We start from the raw sequence: 20,307 nt of genomic DNA, 5'->3' as shown, positions 1-20,307 counted from the left end.
AGATACCTGTGCTGCACACAATGAACATGCATTAATGGCTCACCGAAATCAATATATTTATGTATATCTCCATTCAGTTGTATCCAACCCTTGCCAGCTCTCTTGGCTCCATATCGGATATGCTTGAGAGCCTTTGTCTATAGAATTTTCTTGGTGAATTTTTCACAAAGTAGGTTGGCAAGTCTTTCCTCAGCCCTCCCCAATTATTGAGCTTGGGACTAGCATACAGAATGTAATAACAATTGTGCATAGCCTATTTGTACACATACCAGGGCTAATTTAGACAAGAGCAAATTAAACCTTGACGGGAGGGAATCAGAGTACAAGGAAGGCACATGTCACACATGTGTATTTGGGGTGTTTATGTCAATTTCCAAAGGGTCCCCCAGTTCGCATCCTAGCAGTAAAAATGACAACATGCCACATCAAGCAATGTACAAGTATAGGTGTAAAAAGGCCGTCACAGCACAGTTGAAGTCTTCACTTTTTCTCGTTATACAATCAAGCTTTGTAACAAGCAAACAATATGACATTATTATTATTTCTATTTTGTTTGTATGTTCATGCTCAACATTGTACCTAAGCTACCCTGTGTGGGGAGCAGGCTGGAGATAAAAGCCATTGCATTCTGTGTAGAGCAGTCCAGCTCTCTAGCATGCACAAAGACACATACAGTAAAGGGGGCCATATTCTTTACTTGTTAGACAAGCTGACTCAGTGTTTTTAGTATTTTGGGAAGAATGCAGATCAGGAGCTTTGATTTAATTCTAAGTCTACCTACTACAAATTTGTTGTAGTATAATGAATCAGTGAATTGAAGCAAGTTTTCTTTTCTATATGTACTGCTTCCCTGGGGCTGAACCAATGAAAAGGGTTGCACTTGAGGTTCCACATATGTACATGAGACCTCGCCGCCTCCTTGTTTACTCATTATTTTTGAGAATAATGGGACACGGTGCCAACATGACAGCACAAACTTCTTGTAGCACCAGACTCCTAAATTAGATTTCCACATCATCCAGGTTGACATGCTTGTGCGTTTGTGTGGATTTCTTCCTTCTCCTCCAGTTTCCACCCATGCATCAAAAACATCTGTAGATTCATTGGTTTCTAACTAACTGGCCTGTCAGGGACTGTGTGTGGAATTCTGTAGAAGCTCTACACTTTAATATAAACAAAGAAAAGTACAAGGGTCTCTTCCACATTTTACTTCATTGTACGTACAGTATGTGTTTTTTTATCACTTTAATAGCCAACTACATCCAATTCTGATATGTATTAATTGAGATGGTACTGGTGCTTTCTGTCACCCCTGGTATCTTGAGATGGGGGAGAGGAAATGGATAGAAGAATAAGCATGCAGATCCCAGTGATTGGTCACAGCTTGTCACATGGTACAAGGCTGCTGTGAATAGCCTTGTACCATGTGACCTCTGTGATCATTCACAGATTTCACTAGTAGTAAGCAATGATGTCAGAAGCAACATCTTGCTTACTACTATTCATGTGATCACTGATTGGCCAATCAGTAGTCACATGATTGGGACCTCACACAGAGGTCCTGTACAGCGAACAGTGTTCCGGACACAGCAGGCACCGGATCGAGGTGCTGTGCACTCCCAGGGAGCGTGCACAGGCACGGAGGACGTTTATAAATGGCCACCTGCACTGCTCCCGTCCGGCCCATGTACCTAAACGGGACGGGAAGTTAACTAGTTTTTGTCCCTTTTCTAGGGCCATAATTATTATTATTATTATTATACAGTATTTATAAAGCGCCAATAGTTCGCTCAGCGCTGTACATTACAAAGGGGGACAGAACATGTGACAGAACAATACCAATACAATGCAAAACATGAGGGGATTAAGGGCCCTGCTCTTTCGAGCTTACAATCTAGGAGATAATGAAGGTGTCATGCTTTTGCATAATTCTCTATAATTTCTTTACCGAGGATCCATTAGGAAGAAATTACATTTCCATTTAGCTTCATAACTGGTAGAAATTTTTTTTTGCCTCTGAATTTCTCAAAATACAGAAGCCAAAATGTAATTTAAACTTGCCAGTAACTACACAAAAAAGCATATATAAGTTTTAGGTGAAGTTAAACTTCAAACTCCCATGCTGCCTAAACACAAGCAATGAGAAAGCAAGCTGTATAGCTTACTAATACTGAGCTGAGCCTGGCTGCTCTTAGGCTGGCCATGTTACTTTCATGTTAAATCCTGTAAGCGAAAGTTGCTCAGAGTATGGCCAAAAAAACTAAAGAACATTTGAGGAAGAAAGAAAAATATTTATAAGCCATAACAAAGATATTTATTTACAAGTCTGCAGCAATGTAACAAAAACATTTATGGCACATGGATCAATCTGCAATGAAGAACATTATTAACTACAATGCTGTCTGTCCTATCAGATGAGAATATGACAGCTCTGTCCCAACATATCACACTACTCACACACACACTGCATCTGAAATGTCATTATAAACTTCTTAAGTGCTTTATAGAAGCAATTATTGTTAATCTGTACACTTGCTATCATATAAAACGGACACTGGGGTGTCACCATTATAATTGTGTTGTACAGAAAGTTATTTCAATTGTCCACTGCATTTACGGACATTATACCTTTCATTGTCCCATAATGCATAAGACACATGAAAAAGATCCTGATTGGTTGCTCTAGGCAACAAACAGTTTATCTTCAAACTTTTCTGAGCATAAGGCCTCAAATGCCATAGGGTTTATTTAATATTGCGCACAATTCTGCGACAGTGGTTTGTCTTCATCTCTGCGAGAGCTTGCTCCAGTTCCTGGATGATATGGATTAGTGTTGCGGGGTCGGTCTGTAATACACTGGTGTTGACATTGTCGTTCTGCTTCAAGTGAAGTTTCATTGTCATGGTGGGTTTTACTTGATGCCTTAGACTTCTGCTGCCAAGCTGTAGAAGGGCAGGTAAGACAAGGACATGAGTTAGACTTCTGAAATTCCTACTACATGAATATCTGGTACACTATACTGCCTCCTGCTGGCCTTTTAGAGCCATATAACACGGTTGGAGTCGAGTTAGTGCTGCACAGATGAGGGCTAACCAGCCTGCTTTGTGGATTTGTGATGAAAAAGATACTGTTATTTATTACAGGTACTGTATTTATATAGCAGCAACGACTTACACAGCACTTTACATATATATCGTACATTCACATCTGTCCCTGCGCTAAAGGAGCTTAATCCAGTCCAAGGTCCTTAACTCCCATTCATACATACACATACTAGGGCCAATGTAGACAGGAGCTGATTAACCCCCCCCCCCCCAAGAAGTCTTTGGAGTGTGGAAGGGAACTGCAATAACCGGAGGAAATCAAGGCAGGCATAGAGAGAACATGCAAACTCCAGGCAGGGGCCGTGGTTGTTTAAAGTCAAACATCACCATAAGACCTCTGTTCCCTTCACCATAACTTGATTGGTTATCTATGATCGTTGCTCCACAAGTCTGATTCCATAGCAGACATTTTCCATATCCAACCCTTATGAAAACTATCAATGCTAAAAAAGCTGTATGGAAGCTAAATAAAGACTCTGTATTTAAACTGTACTGTATATGTGCTGTGAAGCAGCAGTTCTGGATACATGGTTGACCTCTGAAGCATAAAGGACTGATTTTCATGGCTCCACTCACTACCCCTAAATGATGAATAAACTCCTTGTTTGTTTAGTATGTGATAATTATGAGACCATTTAATATGCCTTCTCTTGTCTATGCTGTACTTCATGGCTTTCACACAAATTGATGAACACGGTATATTTATACATGAAAAGCATGCTTAAGAAAATGTTGTATCCATGCTTTTAATAGTCCATAGGGCTAGCGGAAGGCTTAAAATATCCATGAAAATTATTTTATAGTAGGGACATCAAATTTAAAATGGCTGATGGGAACTGCAAAGGCATTACTAAATTGATTTGGGAAAACTACAGCACAGCTCATATAATAACAAATGTAGATTTCACAATACAATATTCTCAAATGACATAGAAAAATGTATACTTGTCAACTGTAATCTTTTACAGGCTAAGAAATAAAAAGCAACCCACGTACAAATGTATGTATTTGTACAGGTCAGAGGACAATTTTTTGAAGCCTAGGGTTAGCAGACTGATTGCCATGGGTTACTGCATACCAATACCCAGTGGTGTATTTTGGTTTTGTGCTAGGCAAGACTAAAATCGGGCCCCCCCCCATCTAAGTTGGTCACACTCCTTCCTGTTTAAGATCCACCCCTTCATCTGTAAACCCTGCCCTTCCTCTATTGGCTCCAACTCTTCCTATTAGAGCTCCATCTCTGGAGTTGGTCAGAGACTGCCGATATACTAGGGGAGACGGTCAGACACTGCGGGCAGGACACGGGTCACGGTCAGACACTGCGGGCAGGACACGGGTCACGGTCAGACACTGCAGACAGGACACGGGCCACGGTCAGACACTGCGGACAGGACACGGGAGACGGTCAGACACTGCGGACAGGACACGGGAGACGGTCAGACACTGCGGACAGGACACGGGAGACGGTCAGACACTGCGGACAGGACACGGGAGACGGTCAGACACTGCGGACAGGACACGGGAGACGGACAGACACTGCGGACAGGACACGGGAGACGGACAGACACTGCGGACAGGACACGGGAGACGGACAGACACTGCGGGCAGGACACGGGAGACGGTCAGACACTGCGGGCAGGACACGGGAGACGGTCAGACACTGCGGGCAGGACACGGGAGACGGTCAGACACTGACGGCAGGACACGGGAGACGGTCAGACACTGACGGCAGGACACGGGAGACTGTCAGACACTGCGGGCAGGACACGGGAGACTGTCAGACACTGCGGGCAGGACACGGGAGACTGTCAGACACTGCGGGCAGGACACAGGAGACTGTCAGACACTGCGGGCAGGACACGGGAGACTGTCAGACACTGCGGGCAGGACACGGGAGACTGTCAGACACTGCGGGCAGGACACGGGAGACTGTCAGACACTGCGGGCAGGACACGGGAGACTGTCAGACACTGCGGGCAGGACACGGGAGACTGTCAGTGTTCTGCAGCAGCAATGAAGGAGCTCTGTGAGGACCCATCAGATGCCAGGTTTGTGAAATGCATAGAAAACCTCTGCTTTTCACTGCGGGCCTGCCTCTCTAGCCAAGCCAAACCACCCTTGCGCCCGAGCACAGCCAAGGTCATCACAAGCTTAATAATGGCATGCAATGCCAAGCTGCGGTTTCCAAAGCGAGCAAAATCCTCTCTTGTATTAAAAGAGGTATAGACCCCAGAGAGAGATATCATTTTACCCCTGTACAAATCATTAGTAACACCTCATCTGGAATATGCAGTTCAGTTTTGGGCACCAATTCACAAAAAGAACATTGGGGAACTGGAGAAAGTGCATAGAAGGGCAACCAATCTGATAAGAGGCATGGAGGAGCTCAGCTATGAGGAAAGATTAGAGGAACTGAATTTATTCTCTCTTGAGAAGAGGAGATTAAGGGGGATATGATCAACATGTATAAATACATCAGTGGTTCATATATGAACTTGGTGTAGAACTATTCACCTTGAGGTCATCACAGAGGACAAGGGGGCACTCTTTATATCTGGAGGAAAAGAAATGTATTCTCCAAATATGTAAAGGTTTCTTCACAGTAGGAGCTGCGAAAATGTGGAATGGACTCCATCAAGAGTTGGTTCTCGCCAGCTCAGTGGATTGCTTTAGAAAAGGCCTGGATTCTTTCTTGAATACACAGAATATAACTGGTTACTAACATTTATAGGTAAAAGTTGATCCAGGGAATATCCGATTGCCTCTCGGGAGATCAGGAAGGAATTTCTTCCCCTGCAGGAGCAATTTGGATCATGCTTTGCTGGGTTTTTTGCCTTCCTCTGGATCAACTGTGGGAACAGGATTATAACTTTTTTTTTGTTGTTGCTTGAACTGCATGGACTTTTGACATTTTTTCAGCCAGACTAACTATGTAACCGAATCTATCCAATCAATTTGTATCTAATCAGGCAGGCCATTACGTTTCACAGCTGTTGCCAGATCTAAGAGTCCTTTCACTTGGATGTCATCGGTTCAGTCATATTTTTTGCTAAGAGAAAACTGATGAACACTGAATCAAATTACTTAAGTTTTCCCGAGTTTGCACATCTGTCTTCAGTTCACGTCTTTTTATTCTTCTTTTAGTTGTTGAAGAAACCAGTCATAGGTGACAAGAGTTAAAACAAAAATTATGTTTCTTTCCCAAATACAGACAAACAGAATGGACATCTGTTTACATCCGTTCATGTCTACAAAAACAGAAAAGGAAGCAGATCTTTTTCATTTTTTTTTCTATGGACATAAACTGACGTAAAATGGATGTAGGTTCTTTTACATCCGCCCATAGGCTTACATTGTGGCTCGGTCAGGATCTGAAAAACTGACAGATTGAAACTGAACACCACTGTGAAATGGCTCTATAACAGATTGTACAATCATATTGTAATGTGTGTGAGCTTTAGCATTTATAAAGGACAAGGGTCATTTGTTCAATGCTAAACTGAATGCTCTTAAGAGTAATCACTGTAACCAACTCCGATTAGTGTCACATGACAGAAGCAGAAAAATACAACATTTACGCTAAAGTGTCATAGGTAAAAAAAATTGGTTAGCTACCAAAAAATGTAACTACAAATTATGTAAATAGTAATTTATTGATTTCAATGTGCTTCAGGTTAGGCAACTGCAAACAAATGGTTAAATATCAGCCAAAGAAATTTAAGCCCCCACTCCAGCCAAAATGTTTGTTTCAGTTTTGTATTGTGGAAGCTTTAGACACTTTGCTGGGTTTTTCATTGCTGTGTTTGTTACCTGCCAGGGAGAGTTCCAATCACTATTTGATGGGTGTCTTGCTAAACCGGATACAAGCGAAAATCTAAAAGGTACACTAACAACTATAAAAAACTGTTTTATTAGACTGGATATAATCTTCACTATGTGTTGACCGTTTTCTATATCCCCACTATGAGTTCCCATCACTTCCAGTCCAAGTGAGAGTTGTGAGAACATCTCCAAAACACACAGGGAATCTACACTCATCAATAACTTTATTAGGTACATCTGTTTGCTTGGTAACACAAATTGCAAATCAGTCAATCACATGGCGTGGTGAAGACGACTTTCTAAAACAGAGCATAAAAATGTGGAAGAAAGGGGATTTAAGTGACTTTCAATGTGGCATGGTTGTTGTGCCAGACTGGCTGGTCTGAGAATTTAAAAAACTTGATCTACTGGGATTTTCACATACAACCATCTCTAGAGTTTACAGAAAACGGTCCAAAAAAAGAAAATATCCAGTGAGCAGCAGTTGTGTGGACTTGTTGATGTCAGAGGAGAATGGACAAACTGGTTGCTACGATATTCAGATGGTACGGTTAGAATTTAGTGTGAACTACATGAAAGCATGAAGGCATCCTGCCTTGTATCATCGGTTCAGGCTGGTGGTGGTGGTGGTGTAATGGTGTGGGGGATATTTTCTTGGCACTAGCAAAGAGGTACTTAATAAAGTGGTCAGTGAGTGTACATTCTCATTGATTAGAGCTGGGCTTCAAATATCCATGTAACCTTAGAAGGATATATTATATGCAACCACTGCATAATGCTTGTTCACTTACCTGAACATCCAGTCGCCACTCCAGGTTGTGGTAATGTGGTAAATCTGGTTCCAGTTCACTCAGAATTTGGCGGATCTCTTTCCTGTTATCTAGATATAGTTGGAGGAGAACTTTATTCAATTCTTCTGGGAATCCCAGGACAAGCACAGAATCTTGAAAATCAATTTCTGAAACCTGCCGATCCAGAACAGGAAATTCGTGAAGAAGACTGCAGATATTCAGAGAGTGGACAGACAGAATATACCAGCTTACTCACCATAAGTTTGGAGCTCTCTGTGAGAAGGTAAGTGAGCCCCTCTACAGCCTGCTGAATGGTGCTACTACTGACCTCTAACTTCCCTGCAAGTAATGAAAACAAAGGCGATCAGAAAAATTATAAACTTACAAACTGAAGTTTCACAGGCCCTGTCCATAATCCAGACAATCCTGGGCAATTATAAACATTTATTGTAGAATTAAATTTAAACAGCCTACCCCTATGCCAGCAAATTCACCAAAGCAGGCATGACAAAAATAAAGTCACTGGACCTTTGCCCTTTCCTATCATTCTGCTCAGTGCACATTTTAGCAATACGTTTACCTAAAGTGGAACTATAGGCAAAACTTTTAAAACATTTTTGGATAGATCTAGGGAGGGCTATAACTCCTGTCAGATTTTTTTCCGCCATCTGTGTCCCATTTTGGAGTTTTACCTTCACTTCCTGTCCCATAGCCAAAACAGGAAGTGAGAGGAAATCCATGAAAATTATCGCCCTGTGGGTGGGGCGAAACGCGTTGACGCACTTCCGGTTGCCTGTTCCGGCGTCTGACGTCATTTCCGGTGAGTGGAACGCACGCCGAGCGGTGCGTTCCAAGGGGCCATTTTTGAATAGTGAATGAGTCTGCATCTGAGGTCTGCCATCCTGCTGTATACTAGGCTGTGGGGTCTTTTATGCAAGAGTCACTGTACATGGAAAGAGGATCGTTTTTAAGGAAAGATCGTTGTTGTTTCAAAAAAAATGTGGGTTATGTCCTGCTAAAATGTGAGTGGTCTGGAGAGATTTTTTTGATGAGAATTCACTACGGTATTACGCTATGGTTTTTTCTTCTTCCTGATTTTCCTTGGGGGATTCGGTGAGAGGAGTAACCAGAAGAGGTACCCAGATCCGAAAGGAGGTATTATTTGGAGGTCCTATATAAAGTAAAGGGGGTCCAGGAGCCCTTAATATTCCTGAAAGGCGTGTGACTCACTAATATCTGGTGAGTGCGGTTAATGTTGGTTTTTGCACTGGTGGATGGTGAAGGGATCAAAGGCACGGAAGAATCCAATGAAAATTACAGTATAATTACAATTTTTGTCACGGGACTGTTATTTTGGGATTTTTTTCACTGGACTTATTAATTCAATAATTATTTATTTATATTTTTTTTTTATTATTTCATTAGCATATAAGTGGTCACGTTTTTTTAGTTTGTTTAATAGGTTGGGTGATGCAATTTATTATGTGGGTTTGCGCTGGTATTGATATAAGTTTTTTTGGTTTCTGCACCTGTGTACAGCAGCATCTCACGGGGAATTGTGTGTCTAATAAGAGAATCCTGGGCGCTGAGGTTTTTTCTTTTTGTCTATATATTAAACAAATGCTTTTTATAAGGATAAAGCACTATGTTTTGATTATTTTTCTTGGCATTTGAACCGATGGAGGACGACAACTAGAGGAGTGAACGGGTTCCAGACCCTTTGGATAGCAATCCCATCTCATTATAGTCCAAATGAAGGGACACAGGCTTTATATGACCTCACTTAATGTTTGGTCATATATATAAGGTGAGAGCACAACTGGTGGAGGTGCAAAAGTGTTGGTTTGATAAAATCACAAAAGGTGAACTGAGGATTACTCGATTGCTACACTATAATGACTATAGAGAAACACGGATTTGATGTGGACACTCGAATTATTTGTTGGAAGATTTGTATATTCAGTTGTTTGTTTACCTAGTATCACTGACTCCGTCTTGATTTCTTCTTTAGATTAACATGCACACACTAATGTCTGCCACTAGAATCTGTACTGTGCCCAATCCTCAAGCCCTGCCATGTACCACCTACACACAGGATTTGTACATCCAACTATTCAGCTAACACCATTATTTAAAAGGGCCCCCAACATAGGCAGCACAGTGGCTATGGGCAGCACTTCTGCCTGGCAGTACTATGGTCGTTGGTTCGAATCCAAACCGCGGCACCACTTGCCTGGAGTTTGCATGTTCTCTCTGTGCCTGCGTGGGTTTCCTCTGGGTACTCTGGTTTCCTCACACGCTCCAAAGACAAGCTGGTAGGTTAATTGGTTCCTGTCTAAATAGGCCCTAGTATGTGTATGTATGAATGTGAGTTAGGGACCTAGATTGTACGCCCCTTGAGGGTTAGGGACTGATGTGAATGTACAATATATATATATTGCCGTCAATTTACACAGCACTTTTCATGTGTAAAATGCTGCATAAATTGACGGCGCTATATAAGTACCTGTAAAAAATAAAATAAATAATACTCAAAATTATCAACACGTTTATATCCTGCACCTCTTCTGGTATTCAAAAACATTTCCATATACTATATATCTGTGGATGTTAGTAAAACCTATTTTACATAAACTAATTGAGAAGAATGTTAGAAAATTTTTGCAACAAAATGAAGAACCAATTTAAGTATATGGATTAGTAATAAAAAGAGCCCACTTCTAGCAAAAATGAAAAGCCAGTTCTTATTTTCTTCAGCTTTTCTCATGGGAAATGTCTGCTGTCTTGTAGAGCAAATGTCACATCATTCACTGCAGTTTTAAAGATCCAGGTGGAAACCATCAGGTAGGCTAGCTCACTGTTAATCGATTTACTTGTAATAATACACCTGCTCCCAGAGAGAATTCTGTTATGATATGGTCTCCCCATACAGTTGCAATTTAGAGCAGCTTCAACCACTGTACCTGATTACATTTTAAAGTAAGTTGTATTTGATCCTCCTTGCTGGCAAATGCTGTTCTGTGTGCTAGTTATAAGTTGTCTTTACCATGTAAACTTCAGTTTCTAGTTTTAAATTGCCGACCATAACGAGGCTGAGATACTTAAAACTTTCTGTTTTACAGATTCCAACAAGCAGAAATTTCTATTACTTACGTGCAGCACCTTCATACACTTTTGGATTGGAACCTTTCCGTAAAAATTCAATAGCAATTCTGCCAAACTCTCCAACAACTGAAACAATTAAATACCAATAGATTAGGATTTTACGTGGATATATAAAAACAAGCAACATTCTTACAGCCATTGTTAACTCTATATCATTTTCTTCTTAGGGGCCCCCAGGTAGGTTTGCTACAATGTGCTAGTATGCACGGCATAATAGTACATTATGGCAGACTTACCTGTCAAACAGTGCCATCCAGCACGGAAATGGGTTGGCTCCCGGCGCTTCCATCTTCGTCTGGTGTTTCTTCCAGGTTCTGTGCCTTTGGCCATTTGATAGTCCGGGCCGCGATGACATAACTCTCAAGCACGCACAGAGCCACAGTGCCACGGCACAGATCAGGGCAGCAAATGTTTGGTGAGCTGCTCATGCGCATCTCAGTGAACATGACAGCTGACAGGCAAGAGGATGCATTTATGGCAGAAGAGACTGTCAGGGCTTTTTAAGAAACTAAGTTTACTTCCACTTTAAAGTGATCCTGTCATAGTTTGCCACTGTAGATAGAGGAGCTGTGCATGTACTACAGTTTATTGTTCTGTCTTTATATAATGCTTCATGTTATAAGTATATGACGCATGAAAAGTGAGCTGTCTTGAGTGCTGCCTATTAGGGCTCGTTTACATTTGCTTCAAAATGGCATTGTATACGCTTATTTAACCTCTTCCATACAGGGCACTTTTACCCCCTTCCTGCCCAGGCCAGTTTTCAGCGCTTTCACACTTTGAATGACAATTGCGCGGTCATACAACATTGTACCCAAACTAAAATTTTATCATTTTCTTCACACAACTAGAGCTTTCTTTTGGTGGTATTTAATCACCACTGGGGTTTTTATTTTTTGCTAAATTAACAAAAAAAGGACAGTAAATTTTGAAAAAACAAACACGTTTTTCTTTGTTTCTGTTATAAACGTTTGCAAATAAATAATTGTTCTTCATAAATTTAGGCCAAAATGTATTCTGTTACATGTCTTTGGTGAAAATAACCCAAATTAGGATGTATTTTTTAGTTTGTAGGAAAGTTATAGAGTTCACAAACTATGGTATAGATCTGAATATTGATCAATCCTGAAGTACTGACAGCCAATCTAATTTCTTGAGGTCCAAGAATGTCAGAACAGTACAGATATCCCCAAATGACCCAATTTGCAATGTAGACAGTCCGACGTACTTCATAAGAGGCATGGCGAGTTTCTTCAAGTTGTATTTTTTTTGTCATAATTTTTCGGAAAATGAAAAAATGAAAAAAATTATTTTCACTATTTTTTTTTTTTTTTACATACTGTCACCAGTGCAGTACAGTGTCATCATATAACTGGCATGGCAGTGATCAGGGACACTGACTGGTGACAGTATGAAAAAAAAAAATATATATAATTTTTTTAAATTATTTATTACATTTTTTTTTACAATTTTTTTTCATATTTCACGATGACCAAAGTAGTACAATGTTACCATAGTAACATTGTACTACTTTGGGGAAGTGATCCGTATTTTTTTTTTTTTTTACACAATTTGCTTATAGTAAAGAATTACTTTGCAATAACCAAGCATTTACCTGAATGACATCGATTCATTCAGGGTTTTTTTTTTTGTGCTTAGCTGTGATTTGGCCACAGCTAATCACATGACACAGCTGGGCTGTGATTAGCCCAGCTTGTGCATGTGATCGCTGTGACCAATCACAGCTACACACACTAGTATACAATGGATGACATGAATGAAGCCATCCATTGTATACAACTGTCATGTGACCTGCTGTGATTGGTACTCAGATCTGTCATCGGCCGTGTCCGAGGTACACGGCCGGTGACAGATTGCGCCGCTGCGCGGCTCTGCAGGAGCGCAAACTGCGCATGCCCGGGAGGACGCCATATGGCGTCCAACCGGAACGCTAATGGATTTTGCACGCCGCCATTCAGCCATTGGCCGGGCGGCTAATGGTTAAAGCACTCTGAATGCCAATCAAAGCCCCTGTCACTAAATAAAATGGTTAGCTTACAGTCCTGTTCACCTTGTTATGTTTACTTTGCTTGGCTTCGTAAATTATATATATAATGTTGCCTTCTTGGTGCTTCAAAGCATCTCCAAAGCCTTCATAGAAGTCTATGACAAAGCTCGCTAACAGCACCTTCAGATTTTGAGAGGCTTTTATTCAGCTTTAGTTTTGCTTTGTTTTGGAGGTGTTGCAGGTATGAGACATCCCAGGATACACAGGGAAACCAACAAGTGAACCAGAAAGACATCATCAGCAGTCACTTCTGGTTCATATGTACAGTGGGGAAAATAATTATTTGATCCCCTGCAGATTCTGCAAGTTTGCCCACTTACATAGACATGAAGGGTCTATCATTTTTATTATAGATGTATTTTAAAATGATGATAGAGACAGAATATCAACCAAAAATCCAGAAAAACCACTATACAAATGTTATAAAGAGTTGCAGTTCAGTGAGTAAAATAAGTATTTAATCTCCAAGCAAAACATGACTTAGTACTTGGTGGAGAAACCCACAGAGGTAGGACGTTACTTGTAGTTGATTACCAGGTTTGCACATATCTCAGGAGGGATTTTGGCCCACTCTTTTTTTTTTTTTACAGATCTCCTCTAAATCCTTTAGGTTTCTTGGCTGTTTGGCAACTCGATGTTTCAGCTCCCTCCATAAATTTTCTATATTATAGGATTAAGGTCTGGGGACTAGCAAGGCCACTCCATGACCTTAACCACTAGCCTACAGAGCACTTATACCCCCTTCCTGTCCAGGCCAATTTCCAGCTTTTAGCGCTGTCACACTTTGAATGAGAATTGCGTGGTCATGCAACATTGTACCCATATGAAATTTTTATAATTTTTTTGTGACAGATAGAGCTTTTTTTGGTGGTATTTAATCAACTCTGGGTTTTTTCTTTTTTCTTTAGCAAACCAAAAAACACTGAAAATTTTTCTTAGTTTTTGTTATAAAATTTTGTAAATAAGTGCTTTTTCTCCTTCACTGATGTGCGCTAATGAGGCTGCAGTGATGGGCACTGATGGACACTGATAGGCGGCACTGACTGGCAGCTCAGATGGGCACTGATATGTGGTATGGATGTGGCACTGGCAGGTGGCATGGATGAGCACTGACACAAGTCAGTGATGGACACTGACAGGTGGCACTGCTGGGGCTACACTGATCATCAGTGCCCTGATGATTAGTGTACATGTCCGTGGAAAGCCGATTACCGGCTCTCCTCTCGAGCTGTCAGCGTGACAGCTCGAGAGGAGAGAAATGCCGATAACCATCATTTCCCTGTTTAAATGTGATTGAACACAGCTGATCACAAGACCGAGCCGACATCTTCGTCTCTTTCGATGATCGGTGAACTGCTGTGTCCCTCGGAGCCGTGCATGTGCGGTGAGAATGGGAGGACGCCATATGACGTCCTCCCAGAACGAGAGAACCACCTTGCGTCTGTCATATTACTATATGGCGGGTGGGAGGTGGTTAACGTGCTTTTTCTTGAGCCAGTCCTTTGTTGCCTTGGCAATATGTTTTGGATGCTGGAAGACCCATCCATAACCCATCTTCAGTGTTCTGGCTGAGGGAAGAAGGTTCTCATCCAAGATTTTACAATACATGGCCCTGTCCATTGGTTCTTCAATGCGGCAAAGTAGGCCTGTACCTTTAGCAGAGAAACATCCCCAAAGCATAATGTTTTCACCTCCATGCTTGACTGTAGGGATGGTGTTCTTAGGGTCGTAGTCAGCATTTTTCTTCCTCCAAACACGGTGAGTCAAGTTAATGCCAAAGAGCTGAATTTTGTTCTCATCTGACCACAACACTTTCTCCCAATCCTTCTCTGAATCATTTAGATGTTCATTGGCAAACGTCAGTCGGGCATACACATGTGCCTTCTTGAGGAGGGGGACCTTGCGGGCGCTGCAGGATTTCTCCTAGATTGTAAGCTCTAACGAGCAGTGCCCTCAGTTTCCTCTTGTACCAAATTGTATTGTAACTGTAAAGTCTACCTTCATTTTGTAAAGCGCTGCGCAAACTGTTGCCGCTATATAAATCCTGTATAGTAATAATAGTTTCAATCCTTGGCGGTGTATTGTGTTACAAATTTGTTTGGTTTGTTTGGTGACTGTGGTCCCAACTACCTTGAGATCATTCACAAGCTCCTCCCGTGTAGTTCTGGGCTGATCCTTCACTTTTCTCATGAATAATCGCTCCAACAGTTGTCTCCTTCTCACCAAGCATCTTGCTGATGGTCTTGTAGCCCATTCCAGTCTTGTGCAGGTCTACAATGTTGTCCCTGATGTCCTTTGACATGGACATGGTTGTGAGGTTTGAATGGAAGAAAGATTCTGTGGACATGTGTCTTTTATACACACAAGTGGGGGGTCAGCAGAGCTGGGGGTTATTATTGAGTGGGGGATCAGCAGAGCTGGGAGTACAAATCAGCAGGGGATTTGCTGAACAGGGGTACTAATGAGCTGGGGATCTGCTGAATGAGAGTACCAATGAGCTGGGGATCGGCTAAGCAGGGGTACTAATGAGCTGGGGACCTGAGTGGGGGTGCTGCTGAATGAGAGTATTAATGAGCTGTGGATCTGCTGAATGAGAGTATCAATGAGCTGGGGATCGGCTAAGCAGGGGTACTAATGAGCTGAAGATCTGAGTGGGGGTGCTGCTGAGCTGGGGTTCAAATTCAAAATCAACACAAACACAGGGCATTTGCCAAACATCATTAAAGCTTCAAAAAAGCATAACTGAAGCATCAAAAACACATTTTTAAAAAAAATGATGTTGAAGTGTTAGAAGCTTTAATGTGTGTTAATGTCAAAGCAAGTGTAAATGAGCCCTTATTTATCTAGCGTGTAGAATTCCTGGGTCTTTCCTGAGGACACCCATTCTATGGTTTCAGCAGCATTTTCTATGTAATTAACTCTTTATGCACTGATGCTGTGATTTGTGTGTGCAATATTTTATTTTTTATGTTACCGATTAAAACTAGTCTGCTTTCCATGCACTCTGCTGCAATTCAAAAAAAAAAAAAAAAAACTTTAGTTTTTCTTTGTGCTTCCTGCCTGTGGATCCCCGTGGGTAAGTACCTGTTCACTTCCATTGTTTGATCAGGTAGTACAGACAATGTCACATGAATGAATAGGGTCCAAGGAGAACATATACAGAAAGTGCAAGGTTCAGCTAGGTCTGTTGGGAAGGAAGGGCTGTACAGAGCCAGGCAGGGGGGTCATACAGTGACAATGTCAGGAATGGTGTTGTACAGCTTTTTCTTTTACACACAGGAAATCCACTTAATGGGAGGGGGAGGGGGGGCATGAAGGAACAAGTCACTAGAAGTGAAGATCTTCTTTCTAAACAAGTTCTTTTCAATAGATCTCATTTTTAATTATTAGTATGCTACATTTTACAAACATTTTCAGCCTCCACAATTAGTGGAGGCTATAATGAATTAGAATGCTGGTACATTGCATGGAAATGGATTCACACACATTTTCAGAGTTCATAACTTGGGAAGTGACAGGAAAGGAAATGAATTCAAAACACAAGATAGAAACATGCATACAGAACCAAGGGCAGGGAAAACAAACAGCACTGCTTTATCAAACCAAGGGCAGGGAAAACAAACAGCTCTGCTTTATAGAACTAGGGCAGGGAAAACAAACAGCTCTGCTTTATAGAACTAGGGCAGGGAAAACAAACAGCTCTGCTTTATCGAACCAAGGGCAGGGAAAACAAACAGCTCTGCTTTATAGAACCAAGGGCAGGGAAAACAAACAGCACTGCTTTATCAAACCAAGGGCAGGGAAAACAAACAGCACTGCTTTATAGAACTAGGGCAGGGAAAACAAACAGCACTGCTTTATCGAACCAAGGGCAGGGAAAACAAACAGCACTGCTTTATCGAACCAAGGGCAGGGAAAACAAACAGCACTGCTTCATAGAACCAAGGGCAGGGAAAACAAACAGCTCTGCTTTATAGAACCAAGGGCAGGGAAAACAAACAGCACTGCTTTATCAAACCAAGGGCAGGGAAAACAAACAGCACTGCTTTATAGAACTAGGGCAGGGAAAACAAACAGCTCTGCTTTATAGAACCAAGGGCAGGGAAAACCAACAGCGCTGCTTTATAGAACTAGGGCAGGGAAAACAAACAGCACTGCTTTATCGAACCAAGGGCAGGGAAAACAAACAGCACTGCTTTATCGAACCAAGGGCAGGGAAAACAAACAGCACTGCTTTATAGAACTAGGGCAGGGAAAACAAACAGCTCTGCTTTATCGAACCAAGGGCAGGGAAAACAAACAGCACTGCTTTATAGAACCAAGGGCAGGGAAAACAAACAGCACTGCTTTATCGAACCAAGGGCAGGGAAAACAAACAGCTCTGCTTTATAGAACCAAGGGCAGGGAAAACCAACAGCACTGCTTTATAGAACCAAGGGCAGGGAAAACAAACAGCACTGCTTTATCGAACCAAGGACAGGGAAAACAAACAGCACTGCTTTATCGAACCAAGGGCAGGGAAAACAAACAGCACTGCTTTATCGAACCAAGGGCAGGGAAAACAAACAGCTCTGCTTTATAGAACCAAGGGCAGGGAAAACCAACAGCGCTGCTTTATAGAACTAGGGCAGGGAAAACAAACAGCACTGCTTTATCGAACCAAGGGCAGGGAAAACAAACAGCACTGCTTTATCGAACCAAGGGCAGGGAAAACAAACAGCACTGCTTTATAGAACTAGGGCAGGGAAAACAAACAGCTCTGCTTTATCGAACCAAGGGCAGGGAAAACAAACAGCACTGCTTTATAGAACCAAGGGCAGGGAAAACAAACAGCACTGCTTTATCGAACCAAGGGCAGGGAAAACAAACAGCTCTGCTTTATAGAACCAAGGGCAGGGAAAACCAACAGCACTGCTTTATAGAACCAAGGGCAGGGAAAACAAACAGCACTGCTTTATCGAACCAAGGACAGGGAAAACAAACAGCACTGCTTTATCGAACCAAGGGCAGGGAAAACAAACAGCACTGCTTTATCGAACCAAGGGCAGGGAAAACCAACAGCACTGCTTTATCGAACCAAGGGCAGGGAAAAAAACAGCACTGCTTTACAGAACCAAGGGCGGGGAAAACAAACAGCACTGCTTTACAGAACCAAGGGCAGGGAAAACCAACAGCACTGCTTTATCGAACCAAGGGCAGGGAAAACAAACAGCACTGCTTTATCGAACCAAGGGCGGGGAAAACACACAGCACTGCTTTATCGAACCAAGGGCAGGGAAAACACACAGCACTGCTTTAAGGGGAAACCTCCAGTCAAAGAAAAGAACAAAAAGCCCATTAACCTTTTCACTGCCAGACACATTTTTGTACAGATTTAAAAGTACATTTTATGCCTAAAGATTAGTTGAAACCCCCAAATATTTGTATTTTGTGAAACCAGAAACCATGGGGAATAAAATGGTGGCATCTGCAATTTTATGTCACACAATGTTAGCATGTTGTTTATAAAACACATATTTTCAGTACAAAAAAAAGCACTAAAGCAAAATACCCATTTTTTTTTTAATAAAAAAAAAATACAAAAGTAGCCAAAATTCTCCATTGTGATGCTTTAACAGCCTTTAGAGTGAACTGTGAATCATGGCCCTAGAATGAATTGCTCTCACTCCGGCAAGCACAGCACTACCTAAAATGAGACTAATGCTCAATAACTGACATCAAGGTTGTGGATTTCTAAAGCATCCACTGACACCAATGTTGAAGGTTATTATTGCTGCCACTTACACCAGTGCTGGGGGACATTATTGCTGCCACTGACACCAGTGCTGGGGGTCATTATTGCTGCCACTGACACCAGTGCTGGGGGACATTATTGCTGCCACTGACACCAGTGCTGGGGGACATTATTGCTGCCACTGACACCAGTGCTGGGGGACATTATTGCTGCCACTGACACCAGTGCTGGGGGACATTATTGCTGCCACTGACACCAGTGCTGGGGGTCATTATTGCTGCCACTGACACCAGTGCTGGGGGTCATTATTGCTGCCACTGACACCAGTGCTGGGGGTCATTATTGCTGCCACTGACACCAGTGCTGGGGGTCATTATTGCTGCCACTGACACCAGTGCTGGGGGTCATTATTGCTGCCACTGACACCAGTGCTGGGGGTCATTATTACTGCCACTGACACCAGTGCTGGGGGTCATTATTGCTGCCACTGACACCAGTGCTAAGGGTCATTATTGCTGCCACTGACACCAGTGCTGGGGGTCGTTATTGCTGCCACTAACACCAATACTGGGGGTCGTTATTGTATCCACTGACACCACTGCTAGGCATCATTATTGCTGCCACCGACACCAATGCTGGGGGTTATTATTGCATCTACCGACACCAATGCTGGGGGTCATTATTGCTGCCACTGACACCAATGCTGGGGGTCATTATTGCTGCCACTGACACCAATGCTGGGGGTTATTATTGCATCTACCGACACCAATGCTGGGGGTCATTATTGCTGCCACTGACACCAATGCTGGGGGTCATTATTGCTGCCACTGACACCAATGCTGGGGGGTCATTATTAGGCGGCTCGGAGTACGCAGAGTCCCGGTGGCTCACACTGGACAAGTCCCCCTCCCCATCCCTGAAACTGGCACAACTCAGGCCGGGCACCCAGCACAGGTCACATGACTCACCCGCACTCTCCACTTGTGTGAGGATCCGCAGATGTTCGCGGTGCTCATCACTCAGAACCAGCAGCATGATGTCCAACCTGAGACACAGTACCAGACCGTACAATCCTCCCAGGTATCACATGACCTGTACGATGTGTGCGCCGCGCTCAACACTCCGGCTGGAAATACTTCCCACAATGATTCTTTCCGTCTACCATTCTCTCTATTAGCCGAGACACCATCGCCATCTAGTGGTGGAGTTCTGCAGTAGTCAGAATGGAGCTTCTCTCACTTTGGTAGATGCGCAGGGTGTGTATAGAGCACCCCACACAGAGCTCCCCACACAGAGCACCCCACACAGAGCTCCCCACACAGAGCACCCCACACAAATCACCCCACACAGAGCTTTCCACACAGAGCTCCCCACACAGAGCCCCCCACACAGAGCACCCTATACAGAGCTCCACACACAGAGCACCCCACACAGAGCACCCCACACAGAGCTTTCCACACAGAGCTCCCCACACAGAGCTTTCCACACAGAGCTTTCCACACAGCGCACCCCACACAAATCACCCCACACAGAGCTTTCCACATAGAGCACCCCACACAGAGCTTTCCACACAGAGCTCCACACACAGAGCTCCCCACACAGAGCCCCCCACACAGAGCACCC

The 20,307-nt window shown here is 42.8% G+C and overlaps 1 protein-coding gene across 1 annotated transcript; it reads right to left on the bottom strand.

Moving 5' to 3' along the window:
- Positions 1-2,291: 2,291 nt before the first annotated feature.
- COMMD2 (COMM domain containing 2) lies at positions 2,292-19,809 on the bottom strand. Its single transcript, XM_089669515.1, has 5 exons — positions 19,653-19,809; positions 10,871-10,948; positions 7,974-8,056; positions 7,718-7,891; positions 2,292-2,942 (listed from the first exon to the last, which is right to left on the bottom strand). The coding sequence occupies exons 1-5, from the start codon at positions 19,717-19,719 to the stop codon at positions 2,745-2,747; spliced, it is 600 nt and encodes a 199-aa protein (XP_089525641.1). The 5' UTR covers positions 19,720-19,809; the 3' UTR covers positions 2,292-2,744.
- Between the last annotated feature and the right edge of the window lie 498 nt (positions 19,810-20,307).

The sequence above is a fragment of the Staurois parvus genome, unplaced genomic scaffold (genome assembly GCF_062004578.1).
Source record: "Staurois parvus isolate SC_StPar_1 unplaced genomic scaffold, SC_StPar_1.0 ptg000078l, whole genome shotgun sequence".
Taxonomy (NCBI): Eukaryota; Metazoa; Chordata; class Amphibia; order Anura; family Ranidae; genus Staurois; species Staurois parvus.
Note: the sequence above shows the minus strand (reverse complement) of the source record. Positions and strands in the feature narration are given on the sequence as shown.

Coding starts and splice junctions, on each gene's coding strand:
- COMMD2 (XM_089669515.1), bottom strand. CDS start 19,719: ATGCTGCTGGTTCTGAGTGATGAGCACCGCGAACATCTGCGGATCCTC. Junction 7,892..7,973: donor CAGAGAGCTCCAAACTTATG/GTGAGTAAGCTG, acceptor CTGGATCGGCAG/GTTTCAGAAATTGATTTTCA. Junction 2,943..7,717: donor AGTGGCGACTGGATGTTCAG/GTAAGTGAACAA, acceptor GCCCTTCTACAG/CTTGGCAGCAGAAGTCTAAG.